The sequence below is a fragment of the Drosophila virilis genome, chromosome 4, assembly GCF_030788295.1.
Source record: "Drosophila virilis strain 15010-1051.87 chromosome 4, Dvir_AGI_RSII-ME, whole genome shotgun sequence".
NCBI lineage: Eukaryota > Metazoa > Arthropoda > Insecta > Diptera > Drosophilidae > Drosophila > Drosophila virilis.
The window spans coordinates 12,933,729-12,951,297 of record NC_091546.1 but is presented as its reverse complement, the minus strand read 5'-3'; the positions used below and the strand labels follow the sequence as shown (position 1 = coordinate 12,951,297).

At 42.8% G+C, this 17,569-nt stretch overlaps 2 protein-coding genes and 1 long non-coding RNA gene across 9 annotated transcripts; 1 reads left to right on the top strand and 2 right to left on the bottom strand.

Moving 5' to 3' along the window:
• Positions 1 to 476: 476 nt before the first annotated feature.
• prd (paired) lies at positions 477 to 3,182 on the bottom strand. The gene is made up of 2 exons (XM_032438194.2): positions 2,823 to 3,182; positions 477 to 2,582 (listed from the first exon to the last, which is right to left on the bottom strand). Exons 1-2 carry the CDS (start codon positions 2,887 to 2,889, stop codon positions 736 to 738), a joined length of 1,914 nt encoding a protein of 637 aa, XP_032294085.1. The 5' UTR covers positions 2,890 to 3,182; the 3' UTR covers positions 477 to 735.
• A 3,075-nt stretch (positions 3,183 to 6,257) lies between these two features.
• On the top strand, positions 6,258 to 13,419 carry LOC138911204 (uncharacterized). 6 transcript variants are annotated; one of them, XR_011416600.1, is made up of 5 exons: positions 6,258 to 8,220; positions 8,350 to 9,427; positions 11,525 to 11,668; positions 11,754 to 11,902; positions 11,995 to 13,419. It is a non-coding gene; the product is annotated as an uncharacterized lncRNA (long non-coding RNA). The 6 variants fall into 6 exon arrangements; XR_011416601.1 differs by having other exon boundaries at positions 6,264 to 8,220; positions 8,485 to 9,427; XR_011416603.1 differs by lacking the exons at positions 6,258 to 8,220; positions 8,350 to 9,427 and having other exon boundaries at positions 11,528 to 11,668; positions 11,757 to 11,902.
• On the bottom strand, positions 11,501 to 14,655 carry LOC6628109 (phospholipase A1). Of its 2 annotated transcripts, XM_070208944.1 has the most exons (6): positions 14,348 to 14,646; positions 14,132 to 14,273; positions 12,479 to 12,627; positions 11,975 to 12,409; positions 11,716 to 11,920; positions 11,501 to 11,658 (listed from the first exon to the last, which is right to left on the bottom strand). In XM_070208944.1, the coding sequence occupies exons 1-6, from the start codon at positions 14,391 to 14,393 to the stop codon at positions 11,595 to 11,597; spliced, it is 1,041 nt and encodes a 346-aa protein (XP_070065045.1). In that variant the 5' UTR covers positions 14,394 to 14,646; the 3' UTR covers positions 11,501 to 11,594. The 2 variants fall into 2 exon arrangements, with proteins under 2 accessions (XP_070065045.1, XP_070065044.1); XM_070208943.1 differs by having other exon boundaries at positions 11,716 to 12,409; positions 14,348 to 14,655.
• Positions 14,656 to 17,569: the final 2,914 nt, after the last annotated feature.

Below are 17,569 nucleotides of genomic sequence, written 5' to 3'. Positions count from 1 at the left end.
CAGAGACAACCTTCATGGATAATTCATGGATGATAAGCTCAAATTATGAAGATGGTCCAAAAGATCATATAAGATTATCTTTGCCAGAGGTGGAGTCTTGATTTTTGGTATATGCATGCACTTGCAATGATAGTGTTGGGTTTAGGGGAAAAGAGAAGCTGCTGAGTGTATTTGTGTGTGTGTGTGGGCGTATGGACGCAGAGTATCGTCAAGTCGGGCACATTTGGCATTGAGCAAATCTGTGAATCACAGCAGGCCGGCTGGAAATGTCCCTCCCGTTGAGTTTGTTGAAAACTTGGCGAGAGACGCTACTTAAAGGCCCTAATGTGCGCTGGCTGTGCCTTTGAGCTGGATTTTGAGATATTCCCAAAGTGTCCTGCTGGCAACAGAAGCGTGTCAAGGTCCGGGCTACTGAATGGACACGGCCAAATTCCAGGGATTGGGCTGCCTAGGATTGGCAATTAAAAGACGCTCAATTATTTTATAAATTAATATACCATATATTTACTTTTCGAAACTTAAGAACTCGCAACTTATGCCTAGAGAAATAGGTAATTGGTAAATGCTTAGAGATTGAATTGTGGCGGCGACTCCACGATGAATATGTATATGCTAGTGTACATGAATCTTTGGCGACATCAGTGAAAATGTTAGAGATGGTGGCTCAACACCTGCTCCCGCTTCCGCTCCAGCTCCAGCTTCAGTTTGCGCTCCCCCTCCCACTCCTCCTTCCGATCAGTACCAGGTGGGATAGAACGGCTGCGGCGGCATCGTTGAATAGTTCATCTTGCTGGGCGAGGAGAAGGCGGCAGCAGCTGCCGCGGCCGCATTGAAGTTTTGCGGCATAAAATGCGCCGACGAATTGGGCGGATAATGCGATGTGCCATACTGCGCATGGGCATGGGCATGGGGATGCGGCGCATGCGCATGCGGATGATGGGGATGGGAATGAGAATGGGGATGTGTGTGTCCAGTGTGTGTTGCCTGTGTGGGATATGGCGCATATTGTGCGGCCGTATGCTGATATGGATGGAACATCTGGTGAGCGGCAGACACGGCAGACACCTCCAAGGCGTTACTCGTCGAACTGGTGGAGTTCAGTGAATCCTCCGGCGAGAGCGGCGCATTGGGACGCATGCTCTGCATGCTGGCGCTCCAGCTGCTGTAGAGCTGTTGCTGCTGCTGTTGTTGTTGTTGTTGCTGCTGCGGCAGTTGGACGCTGGCAGCGACGGCAGCAGCAGCGGCCAATTCGGCGGCCTCCACCTTGAGCGCGGCGCTAAGCTCCTCGCTGCCGCCGCTGACATTGGTCAGCGAGGTCGTGGTCTCGGAGGCGGAGCCACCACCCACCACGGCGGCGGACAGGCTGTTGGGCGTGGGCGGCAGCTGGCCAAAGCCAGAGGAGATGGACTCGTTGGGGCTCGCATTACGTGGCATTGTCTGATGCGGTTCAGATTCAGTGCTGTAAACGGAGCCCAGCTGGCTCTCAAAGTGCACCTGCTCGGCCGAATTGGTCACCGAGCTGGGCATTATGTAGCTGGCCGTGCTGGCCATGGCGGGATTATAAAACTGATGATGATGTGGCAGCGGCGGCGGCGGCGTATTGTGCGCCGTATTCAGCGGCGACAAATTGCTGCAGAGCGGCGACAAGCTGCTGCTGCTCGAGGTGGTGGCCACCGGCGCGGCACTGCTATAGAAATCGTATTGATGCTGATAGACAGCATCCAGGGCCGACGGCATGCCGCCCATCATGGCCAGCGGCGACAGGTGGCTGCTGGTCACGCTGCTGCTGCTCGGCGGCAAGGAGACGGGCGTCACGGAGACGCTGCTGCCGGCGACGGAGGTGTGCTGTTTGCGCAGGCGGGCGCGACGATTGCTGAACCACACCTGGATGCGCGCTTCGGTCAGATTGGTGCGCTGTGCCAGCTCCTCGCGCGTGAAGATATCGGGATATTGGGTGCGCTCAAAGGCGCGCTCCAGCTCCTCCAGCTGTGCGGCCGAGAAGGTGGTGCGGCAGCGGCGTTGTTTGCGCTTGAGCGCAATGCCCGGCTCGCTCTCACAGTCGGAGACTTCCTCGTCAGAGTGCTTGTTGTTGTTGTTGTTGTTGTTGTGCGTCGAGTTGGAGCCGCACGGATCTGAGCTGCAAGATCCGGATGATGGCTTGGCGTTGGAGTCGCTGTCAACGGGCGCATCGCGACCCCGAACCAGGCGCGATATGGCCGAAACGGAGGGCACCATGCTGCGATCACAGAAGCCTTCGCGTATCAGCTTTTCGCGTATCTCCCAGGAGAACATGCCCGGATTGGTGCGCTTGTACTCCTCAATGCGATTCTCGATTTCGGGCGTGGCAATGCGCGGTTTGGAGCCACCAATAACACCCGGACGTATGGAGCCGGTCTCCTGATATCGATTCAGAATCTTTGAGACACAGCCGTGCGAGACGCGCAGCTGTCGTGAGATCACACAAGGACGAATACCCTCAGCGGCCATATTGACGATCTTGAGGCGAATGTTATTGGGCAGCGGGCGCCCGTTTATGAACATGCCACCCAGCTGATTGACACGTCCTTGGCCGCTGTTCATATCTGCGAAGACAAATACGAAGAATACAAAATGTTAGTCAAAGATTTTGCGTTTGCTTTTCCCAATTCGCCAGGTAGACCGAGAGAGAAAGAGAGAGAGAGAGAGAGAGAGAGAGCGCGTGTCCGTTGCCACTTGATTTACGACACCTCGAACAATTGACTTTCCCGGAAACGGAAAGCAATCAGGACGAAGGTCACGCGTCGCGTCTAATGATCTAATGAAGTGGCCGAAGCGACACTCACCTTGCATGGCTGAATATCCATTGAAGAAGGGTCTGTGCATGGCGGCGGCAAAAGCGGTAACAGTCATAGTTCACAGCCAGACAAGATTCGCGAATAAAAGCTCTCCCAGACTGCACGAACGACAGTTAAACGGCGGCCCGCGGCGAATTCGCAAGCACTATTCAATTTCGATAACGCGTACAATTTGCGATAATTGTCACGGCGCACTTATCGATAATCAATGATATTTGGCTACAGTTCGATGAGCGCGCGTATTTACCGTTCTTATCTCAATATCTCAAAAGTCACGACGTTTGACGTTTGTGCGTCTGTCTCGTTGCGCAGTCGGTGCCGTACTGACTTGTGAACACCAGCGCCGTGCAAGATCGTTGGCTTTCTGTGAAGACGTCGTCGACAAGCAGCAGCAGCAGCAGCAGCAGCAGCAGCGGCCGCCGCTGCCCTCAAGATGTCAGCCATCGTGGCAGGTAACAAACACGCGGACCAATCGCAGCACGCCAAACTAGCTGCGACTCGCTCGCACTTGCGCTGATCATAGGCCGGAACGTTATACAATGCGTCGTCTCGTCACCAGAGGGCGTCACGAGCAGCGCCAACAGTGGGCCAATGGCAACGTTTGACTCCAACAACAACCTTGACTTGAGAGCTTCCCGTGCGCGGAGTCCTTGTCCCTTTGACCCAGTTTCCGGTGTCGCCAACGCATTCGTTGCTTGTGCAACCCGGCAAACGAATTGGATATCGAATGCAACGCATAATGCAATCGAGTATGCATTAAACACATTTACAAGCGTTATATATCCTTTATTGATACCTCATTAGTGACCAATTAACCACGAGCGCAAATCGACAAGAACTATATCATTTCTGGCGCAGTTCTCTACAGCTTCCTGAACCATACAAAACGAGTGTGCAATTTGTTAAAGTCCTAATAGTGTCTATTGTAGGATGTAAAGTTCAAATGTTTAGTGTGTGTGCTGAAGAAATACTTTAGTCAATGGATTAAAGAAAAAGCCTATTATAAAGTTGAAATGATTGATTTATATAAAAATCGCAGAAAATGGTATCGATCGCGTCCAGATTATTGAATTAATGTTAAAGTATTGGGAAAAAATCATATACCTGAATAGATTTTAATAAAAATTATATATTTATAAACAAATATAAGAAAATGTGAAAGTCATTCTACTTCCGTTCCTGCTAAGGATCAGTATTTTCTAAGAGACATTTTTTAAAATAAAATGTCAGTGTATGTAATTCTAAAAATATATGAAAACAAATTCGCATTTTATTACAGGTAAAGTTCTATAATAACACAAAATTTTAAATGGATTATTGCTAGACATAATCAATATTTATGTGCAATAATTTAATAGGTTATAAAGAACATTGGCTGTGTGTTATATATCTATAATTTTCTCATAGAATTTTTTTGAAAAAATCCATTCTTTAAATATGCTCACAGATTTCATATAAAATGTTTGCTCTATTTAAGCAAATTTATTTTTAATGTTTCAAACAACTCAAGGAAAAACATTGCCCAAAGTTATATATTTATACATGTTTTTACTGGCCAGTCCATATAGCTCTCAATTTATTACAAACAGCCCTAAGAGCCCTTTTAGACCATAGCGTATCCCTGACACGCTCAACCGTAACAGGGTGCCGATGGTGTTGCTGGAGTTGGAGGCGATTTTATACTATTATACGACTCTCGGGAACCGGAGAGCGTGCGAGTTTGATTAATTATCAAATTTCACGCAACGCATGTCCGCTCAGAAGAAAAACAAAGCGCCGAACTGAGCAAATGCAGCACGGAAAAGAAAACAAAAGAAAAGAAAGCCAATGGCAACCAATTGGTAAGGAGAGCGCCAAGAGCTGATATTAATGAGGGCAAACGCCAGCGCGGAAATTGGTATAATGCAGCCATATCAAAGATAGAAGATCGTGTGACGAATGCCGCATTCTGGCATCCTGGCCAAGGACAACGGAGGCCGCAAGCCAACAAAGCCGGGGTTTCTACTGCTCGGTACGGCTGCCCGTTGGGTTTTTGGTTAAGCAAACCCAACGGGAGTACCAAGTGAAGACATTTTCGCCTGGCTGGATAGCAAGAGCGCGACCTTGACTGGCCGGCCGATCGGCAGACCTTGATAGAGATTGGAACACAGCTTCAGAGTAGAACTGGCGCTTGGGCAACTGGCCCAACCCAATAGGGCATTTGTACGGGCGTTGTTGTAGCTCGTTGAACCTCGTTGATTTCTCGATTTGGCTCAACAATGAGCGCTGAAAAGGCAACTCATATAACGCTAATTTTGCGCTATCAATGCGCCAAATGACAGACATCGGACTCTTCATTCCACTGGCAACAACAACGGCAGCAACAGCAACAGCCAAGGAAACAGTAGGAGGCAATACCCTGCCATAAACATCCGTCACATATTTCCACGTAAAGCCCAGCCCGGCAAAATGGCAACACAGCCCTCCATGAATAAAGAGTGCTAAAAGACTTTTTATGATGCCCACCTACGGCGCTATGAATGAATATCATCTTCAAGTTTCGCCATCCGGCCTACCTGCTGCCGTATCCGTATATCTAAAACGGTTCGCACCCAAGGCGCGCGCCCTTCATTCCGGAGACGAGCAAATAGATCTTCATTTATAGGGGGAATAGTGTTAGAGTAACTTAAATGGAGTAGGAAAATTACGAATTTTATCCTGCCCAGTACCAGCTGAGAAATATTTTTCAAAAATGCAGAAGTGGTTATTCGTATACCCATTAGACCCATATTATCTGGCGAGCCTGATGTGCTTGTGTTTGCATCCAATACGGCCCACACACACACCTGTCTCTGGTCCAGTCATAATCAACTTAGTCGTGCCTGCTCCACGCTTGGTTACCACAAAATTCACAAAACACAACATGCAACAATCATTGTACAATGTTTTTACCAGCACATTTCTCTACAGTTTCTCTTCCTCTCTCTCTCTCTCCTGCTCTCTCGCTCTCTTACTGCAATCAATTCGCTTTGGCCCAAACGTAATGTGGCCTCTTGTCACACACGTTACTTAACGGCCTTGATTGTTTGCCCAGTTCCCAGTTCCCATTCCCGTTCCCGCTTCAGCTCCTAATGTCTTTATCAGTGGCTCCTGCTGATATTGTTGTTGTACTTCTGCTTCTTCTTGCTGATCTTGCGGCTGTGTAACAAATTTCCACACAAGTCGGGTGGGAAAGGGAAAACATATCAATATCGAATCAGAGGAGGGTGAAGGTTTTCTTGTCTCTCTACTCAATTTATTAACTTTAAGAGTTAAACATTGGCTAGAAAAAATATATAGTCATTTAGCTAAGTAATGTTAAAAAAATAACTAACTAGATAATTTGAAGCAAATATCGCTTATTGACAAATTTTTATAAATTTGAAGTCCAGTTAGGTCGTTTGTCAACATTTTTGTGCTGTTTGACCTGATTTTTTATGCTCTAAAAACCATGCTTAAAATCTTCAATCGTTTCTTTAGTTCCCAAATCAACTTGAAATATTGAATTTATATATAACTACCATCTTTCAAAAGAACATTTTGCTTGAACCTAAAACTCTTTTCAGCTTCGGCAAAGTCATGAGAGTGAGTTGAGCAGGCGTAGATTGACTTTATGTCTAATCCGCAGCTATTTTTGGTAAATACAAGTCTCAATGTGCAAAAGCAGTTGCTGCCCCCGGCCAGCGGCAGTTGCAGCCCACCAGTGAAGTTTCCAGGATTCAGAGCAGGAGCAGAGCCCATAAAACGAAATCCGAGCTAAAGCATGCAAACAAATAGCTAGATTAGCGGAAAAGTCAGTACAGCTTAGAGCCGAACCGGGCGGAGTTTTTGACTTTTTCAAATATTTGTGCAAAAGTTTGCTAAGCATTTCGAGCCCATCTATACGGCCGGCTAATCGCATTGCCGACCGGCGTTTTATTGATCAACATTTGTAAACGATTTGCCATGGCTGGGCTGATCGGACCGGCAACGAGTTAAGCCCGCGGATGGGTGGCGTCTCAGGTAGCTGTAGCTGCGGCTGCGGCTGCGGCTTAACGCAACCAACGCCTCCCTCTCGGGAGGGCTTTTCCGATATTTGGCCGATCAGCAGCAAGGCGAATGCGATTAACCCTAAACCTTAACCCTTGCTTGATCTCTGCACAGTCTGTTTAGTTTGGCTAATTGAAGGCATTAGTTGTTTGTGGGTCACGAGCCGGCTTCCAAGGAAATGCATTGTATGCAAATTAGCATATTTTATATTTCAATTGAAAGGGAAGCTCTCTCACTGCCAGCAGCTAATCCAATGGTTGGCCGCAAATGCCGTGTGTCGATCAGAGGAACTGGTAACCACATTTCGACACGGCCAGACTTGATGACGACGACGTCGCGTTGTCTGGCCAAAAAATGCTGTGTCCACCACAATCGTCATTTACACATTCGTCATTTGCACAAAGTGGGTGCGGGAAGACAAGGGGGCACCGCTGCCAAATACACCCACTTTTATGAAACTCATTAGGCTGACCCGCGCAGCAGAGGAGTCAGCGAGTGGCACAAGCAACTGCTAAACGCTGTCGGCACGATCAGAGGCCAACAAATTGATCATTAAACAGAAGGCGCAAGGTAGGCGCAACAGCAACAACAACAGCAGCGAGCGGAGAACAGCATCAGGCTGAAATCAAACATCTGGAGGCAACGTTCACCTTGCTCCCGCCGGGCAGCCAGGCAGCCGGGAGCATCATCAAACATGCTACAGGGCAAATGGAAAAACTCGGGTACCAGAAGAAAGTGCGACCACGATCCACTGTCAGTGGCAAAACAAGATTAATTTGTTTTGCCGAGCGGTTCCCATCTACCGGCCAAATCAACAGCAACCTGTTGCCCGGCTCTCCCGGCTGATCAACAGACCGACCGATCAACAGCTATTCATCATCAGCTATTGAAATCGTGTATATAAGTAGTACGAACTGACGAAGGGGAGCTCAAAAAGTAGGTGGCGTTTTTCTCACATCCAACAATCTTTGCCGGCGTTTTACCATTAGCCACGCTTTGTATAGGATATATGCGAATTTAAATAAAATTATTCAATAGCTTCATTAATCAAAGCAATGCCTGCGTTTTGAAGATGCAGCGCGAGTGCCCACATGAAATCGATGCTCGATTAGCGCAACTCCAGCTTGGACTTGATGTTGAATATCTAACGATACGTAAATTGAAAGTCCTGTTCGATTTGGAATGCGATCATGTTGCGTTGCATGCATCGATGCCTAATCAATCGCTTTCGATTTAGCTTATATGTATCGAAGTACCCGGTTTATTAGATCGATGGAGTGGATCCTGGGAAGTCTCCGTCACTTTTTCTTCTGCGCAGCCTTCTGGCCAGTACTTAAGGGTAAGCACAAGGGAACCCTTAGAAGCTTTGTTAAGTCCCAGTTAAGTATGTACTAGCTTGTCCTAGTACTTAGGCTGAGTACCTTGGCTTGAAAACGATTGTCGACTACAATATGTTACCTTCCCTTAGGTCCACCGTCTTGACACACCCATTGTAAGCTACAATGATGCGAATACCTAATTAACCTGCCTACTAACTGGTCCCTAACTTTGCTTTATCATGTTTTATATTATGCGTGTACTTATTTACATTTGTTCTTCATAGTCTTATAAATTTGACAGACCCAATTGATTGACTGACAAAGAAAAAAAGCCACACTCAGTGGATAAAAAAGTAAACGTGTCAAATTGGGAGGCTGTAGGCAACGCACACACACTTAATTTCCGCTTAATCACTCAGAACGTTGCAACAGCGACGACGACAACGACCCACATTAAATGTGGTATGTTGCATGCTGCATGCTGGCTGGAACTGGCCAACCCTCCGTGCCCCCAGAAGCAGAGATCAAGTCACAGGCAGACACAAGGGCTCATTTGCATGTTGATGTTGAGCGTTAAACGCTTTGATGGGCGGCGACAGCGTGAAAAACTCAGAAGGCGTTGCATCATTGCCCCGGATGGTGGGAGGAGGGGCAGCGGGGAGGGGGGTGGCCATGAAGGAGGGGCAGCTGAAGACAGCATATTGACTGCCATTTGGTGGATATCAAAAGAAAACAGCGTCCCAGTTTTCCAGGAAATATTTCCAAATGCCGTAATCGCAATTGGCACGGCCTGCTTATCAAAAGAGAAAGACGCGCAAGCGATCCTGCCAGAGACAAACGCGACATTCGGCCGAATGGATGGGCTTATAAAACCACAATCACCGATCTATTATGACGTGATCCACAGTGCCAAGAGTCATGAAAGAAAGGACTAAATGTCGAAAATACATAAATAAATAGTTGTTCAGGCAATCAGCGAGCGTGAAATCGCAGCATTCTTGACTCTATGATATATTGAAGGCTATAGACATATACCACGCAAAGTTTCCCAAGTCCGGAAAAAAAAGGCAAATAAAAAACAACAACAAGCAGGAAGAGAGGTGAAACGCCAGCGAGGACGACTCAAACGCGCATTTTATGGAGGTAGAGCTCAGGCTAGGATGTGTTGAGTCCTGCATATGGTTCCGTTTTCCTGAGAAAAATTTGCGTGTGCTACAGCTCGATCAGGTAAGTTGTATTTTCACTTCTCTTGTACGATTATGTCTAAATAAACTGTTTACGACCAGTTTCTGTCTTCGAAATTGTGTCAAAAAAGAGCGAGCTCTACTTTGAACATGTGTACCCGGGCTGACATTGTTTAGAGAAAAGGGTTTTTACGTTTTCGACTTTTGTTATGACTTTTTGACTTGCAACGCCAAAAGTTCCATGAAAAACGATCGGTTTGATTTCTGAATTGTCAACCGAAAAGAGTTTTATGATCATGGTGGAAAGTTACGGAAAAATTGAAAGTAAAAAATGCTCGAATTCCTTGAATGGAATGAAGTATAGCTCGCAACTAGTTCCACACCAAAAAAAAAAAAAAAACTCAAATGTAAGTTATATTAGCTGCAAATGAGCTGAAAAGCGAGTACACTAATTTATGCATTATTTTCAGGTAGACTCCGCCCATGCCGTATATTCATGGAATACGCACCCTTAAAGATTACGCCCCAACTTACCACAAACACGGCGTGGCGAATGAGAAATCAAAATTCGTCTTGCCCTTTGGTAAACGGTGCGGTTAAAACAGAAAAACAGCAAAACCAAACAGCCAACCATATGAGAATACGTTAAGGACTCGAAAAACATGGCAGGGTTCCTCCCTAGATGATGACCTTGTAGACGCAGTTGCAGCGACTCCCTACCGAATGCCCATATGTATGCCGAGTACTGGGTGTATCGTTCTGGTTTCGGAATTTGTCTCGCATCAAGATGCCCCTCACAGCTACCCTGTATGTCTGTGCGGTTTAAGTTCTGGTCGCAGTTTGGTCGCCGATCTTCATGTACGCACAGCAAGGTGCATGACCTTAGTTAGTGTGTGCATGTTTCTGTTTCGCAGAACAACCATAAATATTTTGGGTGATTATTTTAGATAATCTTCGCCTAATGTCCTTGGATTGTTTCATTTACTCACCACGGCCTATGCATAATGCACGTTGCAGTTAAACAATTCAATTGTGAAACGCAAAAATGAAAAGGCCAAGATAAACAACAAGCCTGCATTAAAAATCTCGATTTTTATATTACATTGTTTAATTCAAATTGATATTAGTATGATTATACATAACATAGTCCATTGTAATAGAAAGGGCAGGGAAATATAATATTTCTAAAAAGTAGCAAACTGTACTGAGGTAATTCATTTGAGCAAAAAACGATTTTCTTACTAAAAGTCGAGCTTTTTCCCGTTTAAATTTGAATTTACAAGGACGGTTTACTCAATAATATTTATCTCTAAGAAATTGAATTCCTTATACACCTTACTCTGGGATAATGGCCCTCAATAATAGGATTAAAGCATATGGTTTCAGCTAACTAATCTTAAAAAAATTATAAATGATATTAAATGTACAAAATGACCGGAAAAAATTAGCCTTGCACTAAAACCCTAATATCTTTTCTCAGGTATAATGACCCTCAATGCTATATATACCAATATGCAGATACGTGCTTAAGGTAGCCTTAGACATTAATTCTAAACAAATTGATCTGCCAGTTTTTTAAAAATTCAAATAGCCTATCGAACTACTAGCTCCAACGGGATCCCTATTATTAATTGGCATTCAAACAAATCAATGTTTGTTTGGCTTAAAAAATTTCCTGACCAATAAACGATCCGTTTGAAGTCAACCTATTTTGTTGATTTTTTTTTGGCATATCTCAGCCAAACAATATCAGATTTTGTAAAATAATCAAATGTATGTATGAATCAAATTTTGTAATTTGCTTACATCTTGAAAAAAAGCCAAAACGATTGAAAAATCGAGCTCTATATGCACAGTTTTCATGTATTTTGGCCGATTATCTGTGAAAAAAGATAAATATTTATAAATATTGTCGCAAAGTTTTATTTATGAGTCCGTGCATTTTTTTCATGAATACATATAATTCGAATTGCTCAGTTCCCGCCCAATGTTGTATGAAATTGTTCAACACTGAATCCAAACAGTGGTTCGGTTCACGCAGGAACTACCATCCGATAGACCTTACGAATGAACTATATGAGTTTGGCTTACAATTAAATAATTTTCTTAAAAACTGTACCGTCCATTTGCTTAAAACTAGTGCATAAAGCTTCTTAAAACATGTATCTACAAGATGGTATAGCGTGCACTGTGGGCCACTGCTTCTATTCCTACGAATCCGTGAATGGACAGTGTTTGGCATATGGTACATCAATGCAAATGCAGCCGCGAGCACTAGAAGCAAGTAAATAATTTTAATGCTTGGTGTATAGCAGGTGACATATTACTTACTTATCCGGTGCATCGTTTCCTATATAATACTCTCGCAGCAGTGATATGAACTCGAATGGATTAACTTTACCGTTAACTGGCAGACGCTTGGGACCCGACAGATTCACACAGCCATTGGGACAGGGAACGCCCATGAACTTGGTGTGCTTCATGGTGGCCGTGGCCAGGTAGCATATGCTCAGAAAATGTGAGCATCGATAGCGTCCTGTTGGATAAACCCAAATGAAACTAGCTAATATATAAATATTTATGCTCTTACTAATCGGATTTCCCTTGCAGAACGGTTGCACGCGGCCACCATTTACACAATAGTTGAGATGCCCCGTATTGTCTTCTTGGCCCAGATAGCCGGCATTGGTATGGAGCACCTGTATGACACTCGCATCATCGTGGGACAAGCGAAATCGATTGCTCTTCTTGCGCTCGATTAGCGGACGCGCGGGATCCAGGCCAATGATGCGATACTGCTTCTTGGTCAAGTGATTGCTAATCATGCCGCAGATGTGGGCGCCCAGCGAATGGCCCACGCAGGTGATCTTCTCACGCGAGGCGCCATAGTGTGTGAGAAACGAGTACACCTGAGCCGTGCACTGTGCCGTCAGACGCGTATTGATCAGCGAGTGCAGATAGCAGGGGTATCGGGTCAGCGGTCGCCAATCGACAGTTATCACATTATATTCGCGCGACAAATATGCTAAGGATAAACAAACAATGGTTAACCCCACCAGGTCTTGCCTGGCGCGTCCAATTCATACTCACTAACCATCCCTCAGAAATTGTAGATGCATGTCAATGGCGGTCCCATTAAATCCATGCACTATGAATACCGTCTCGCGCTGCTTGCTGAAACCGCCCTTGTACAGGGTCAATGGATTGTGTATGTTCAGTGGCAGCCCAGAGCGTGGCCCATTACTGCGAAAAGAAAAAGCGAAACCAGATAAAAATTATGTAAACATGCACATTTACATCTACATAGTATGTATGTGTCTAGGAAAATACGCAGCTAAGCAAAACAATGATATTGAACAATTTATGCATCAGTAACTGGACGGGTAGCAATTGGCTATGACATGATATACTAATGTAATATAATACAGTCAAATACATATGGGCGCATAACAAACACATCAAAACATTAATGCATTTCACACAAAAAAAATGGCAACAAATTTGAACAATGTAAGTTGAGACTCTTGAAATGTATAACCGATTTAATGGCTCGATACGTTTAAGCAAAAGGCTTACGATGAGGGCACGAAAAACTGATGAAATGAAAAATTTCTAATGAAAACTTCTAAGACGCGATTAATTTATTAAAAAAAAAAGCACATAAAGATCAGCTAACGCTAAACAACTTATTAATAAACAAAGCTTCATATTAAAATTCGCGAAATGTACACCTGTGTTCCCTCCTGTGGAAATTCTTAATCTACCCAAACTATAGTTTTGGATGTGTATCGAATTAAGAACAAGCATGTTATCAGCGTGAAAAGCTCGAAGCCCAAATATAGACTTTTGACCCATATTTTGCATTCAAGCACATCTCAAATATATTTTGATTGATTTTTTCTAGGGCAACAAGAAGTCTATCATCTATGAACAAATTTGTTATAAAGAAAAACTATTGAATAAACTAAGCTTTTTCTCAGTGTAGGAGTTATTATTAGCTAAAAATAAATCAAACGTAATGTTATATGAACACGAGCTTTCTGCATAAATTCCTTGAATCTATCTAGTCAGGCACGCGTGGGAGCATTTAACCGTAAAGCGATCTTAACGGGTGGCAACTGGGCCTTACCCGTTCGTCTAGTGAAAATAACCAATTTTTTGCCAGCTTCGAGTTTGCAGCATCTGTGAAGTGCACATCACGTAATGTGAGGCATCTATTACCGCAACATTGGCTAGCCAAAAGAGGCAGCTGCACTTGTTAAAGCTGGACTTGGACTTGGTCGAGAGCTGGTCGCGTCGGGCCAGTCAGGCGGGCAGACAGGTTGTAGACCAGCTAAGCAATATTTTATTTTCAATTGCGATTGATGTCATCTTCGGACGCTCTTATTGGCCACGCCAACCAGCCTGCGCCGCGGGCCAATTTCTGTGCCAATTTCTGAACTGGGTCGAATTGGCGGCATCGAAAAAAAAGAAAAAAACAAGTTACGCGCCCATTAATTGTACATACTCAACCCATATCCTTGTGGTTGCACAAGTTTTTTGATAGCTGGCACACTGACCAGGCGAGTTCCATTACCAAACCGAAGCGTATTCCGATTTCTCACACTTTCTCCCAAAATAATTCGCAATTAAATTGGTTTGGCATAAGATCTTAAAGTATTGTGCATGCATTAGAGACACTTCGCAGATTATCGCATTGGCCTTAATTGGCTGTCATTGGATCAGAAAACCAAGTCCACGAACTTACGGTGCATAGAGCCGATGCTCAATGTAGGGACTGGGACAAAAGTTTTTGTCGCGCAGAAAACAGCGCAACACGTTCACATCCAACGCTCCGCTGTTGAGCAGATTTTTCCAATCCATTTGGTTCAGCAGCAGCGTTTGCACATCTGCAAAATTGGTTAGATCGTGAGCGAAACTTATTTGTCAACTTTTCTAATTGTCGTATTTGCTGTTGTTGTACCTTTGAAAATAAGCGTAAAGAGGCAAATCACAATTAAACAATGCATTTCTCTTCAATTGTATTTTCACCAGTTGCACCAAGCACTTTTAATTGCCACACATGTGTGTTTGCTTCTGTCCGTTTTTTTTTTTTTTTTTTTGACTTTTACATTGAATTACAAATTTGACATGCAATGCGATTAGCAATTGCTTGGCTTAAACTTATTTTTACAAATTGTGCCTGAAGTGTGCATGCCGTTTTAATTAGTTCAAATTTCAGGAATTTTCATACATTTTTCATTCAAATTTTAATTATTTAATTTAATAAATTAATTATTTAATTAAAGTTTTTAAGTATTTGAGATACTTTTTTTTATATTTATGCTTTAACATAAACTCATGTTTTATTTTAAGTTTTAAAGAAACATTTGTTTAACGTTTTTTTGAACAAAAACCTGTTTTTGCTCTTTATTAATTTAATACTTTTTTAACCATAATTAAAAGCAACTTTTCTGCTTTAAAGCCTGTTTGACAGTTGCTTCATATACGTTATAAATAATGCAATGGAGTGCAATTTCTTTACAACAAATGCGTTTTTATAAACAATTTATAAATGCTGCTTTTATTTATGTTTTGAACATTGCATTTTAGCTCGCATTTGTTTTTGCACATTTTCTCAACTCAAATAGTTAACACAAAAAACGGTCCAATACGGGCTTGTATCCTTTTCATATAACGGCGGATGCTTTTCACGTCTTGCCAATTCGCGCGATGCGCTTCGAATGCGCCAAGTGCAGTGGAAATGCAGCCGCGGCAACTGTTGCCAACTATCCAAAGAATTTCGCTGTCGTCGGCGCAGCCGCAGCCACTTATTGCCTTGACTTTACCTTGGCGAATGCTTTCGACTGACTTTGTGTGGAAACTCACACGCAACGCTGCACTGATTTTGTATACCATTCCGCGGAGCGGATATTATGGCAATAGCCGTCTGATTGGTATTGTGAAATTGTTAGTACTTACTTGATGAAAAGTAATTTCTTAACTAATTGCTTCGATTAAATGCTATCTCGATGAGATCCAAGAATTTCGCGACAAGCTAAGTCTGAAGAATTATATGAACACAGTTTAAACCGAAACGAGTCCAGAAATTACAGTTTTTGTTCAGCAAAAACTGAAACAAGAACCCAACTTCCTGCCTAAAACTTAGATGAGCACACATTTTTATAGAAAAATAACTGTTTGGCAAATTTTGAACTATTTAAGCTATTTAACTACAATTTTAAAACAACATGAGGAACCTTCTCAAACCGAACCTAACGACAACTTTTTGGTTCATGCTGTGAATTGAAGACTTTAATAATTAACTATTTAAGCTCAGACAGATTCTGCATTCGACTTTGATTATATGACAAATAGTTCTAGATTAGTTAAAATTTAAATTTATATATTAAGCACGTTTTTAGCACAAACATTTGACTTTGCTGTAAACACTTTAACGATAAATAATTTGTTAAAAATACACTGCAGTTGCAGAGTATTTAGAAATCACCGTTTTAAAAAATAATTTTCCTTGCTTGTTTTGATTTGGTTTTCAGTTTGGTTTTCGGTTTTGGTTTCGCTTTTCGCAGTCGTCGCAGCCAATTGCGGCTGTGTGTTATCATCCGCGGTCGAGTCTGTAATTTGTTTTGTTTTGTTGGTATTTCTTTGCAGTTTTTGCCTATTTCTTTAGCACGATATTATGTAAATTTAAATGGTTATAGATATATTTTAATGCGTACACTCACTTCGTCGTGGTTAGCTATGGTTTTGTGCTTAATTGTTATGAAGGATAGAAACGAAACTGTTAACCAGACTATTGCAAGTTTGTTGCCTAAGTCTTTTGATTTGATAATGCACGTTAATAGATGAAGCCACGCCAAAAATTACTTTTATTTTATGGCTATGCAGCTATAATTATACAGTTTAACTGATAAGATAAACTCATATGATTTGAAAACTATTTTGCCCAATTTTCTGGCCAAAATGTTGTCTTTCAAGCGATTTCATGCTGTGCACCAAATAAATGCTTTTCCACTTCTACATTGGCCTCATTGTTATGGCTGTCTGCGAACAAACAGTAAAAGGAGGCAAAGTCGTCTGTGACAAAATATTCAAACCCCAACGAAGCAGCAAGGGCGTAGAAAAGTGAAAGATAGTTATAAAAGTATTTAAAGCAAGTTTTTTGGATGTCGTTAGACCTTGATTTATGGGTAAAAGTAAGTCTTTGTCTGGGATAGCCTGCGGATACCGTAGAAACCTAGACTAAGGCTGAAAAAGTGCAGACTTGAGAAAAATTGAAAGGGTTTAAATATTTTATTGGGCATATTTGTTTATTTAAATAACTAACAAATATTGTAAAGATAGGAAATACAATAATGCCAAAAAGCAATAAGAAGTAATACATTTGTTGAAGAGAAGAAAACTGCGTTAATATAATACAAAATAGTCTTCATATTATGTTTGAAAATATTTGTGGCAATCGCGTACTACCGATTAAATCGTTTCTATTAAATTCTAATACAACTTTTTGCTCTTTTATTTATTTATTGATGTCATGGGAAGCTTACATTTCTATTAATCTGTATCCCTTGCATCATTTCATATCAGGTTAATGTTAGAAAACGTATTCTAAATCATGCAAATAATTTTCAATTTAATTTACGATAATTTTTAGGCTTTAGTTCATAAATCAGCTCACCTGGTAAATAACTGAAATCCAATATATTCCCTGGGACACGTTTCCCACGACAATAGATGGCAATTAAATGGATTTATATCGAAATTGCCATTACGCAACAAGAATCTCAATGCGTCCAGGCTGAATTTGGCTATTGAACACACAAATATAAAATAGAAAACACAAGTCACATGCAGATTACATTATCAGAGAGTAGATCTCAGCTACAACCTTTTGCCGGTTGAATGAGGGAAAGTAAACACCAAAGCGACAATAACAAAATGAAAACGCTGGACATTTGGTAGAGAGTGCTGGGAATTCGCATATTTATCACGTACGACCACGAAATGCACTAAGTAAGATAGGAGCCGAGCCACATGGAACGCGTCTGGTTAATTGAATGAGCTCGTTGTCGCTGTTGTAGGCAGATAAAAGCCAAAACTCTGCCAAAGCTACCAAAAACAAAACTTGGCGCACACCACAGTGGCCCGGTGTGGCCCCAGCCTAAGACCCCAGACGGCTCACCCC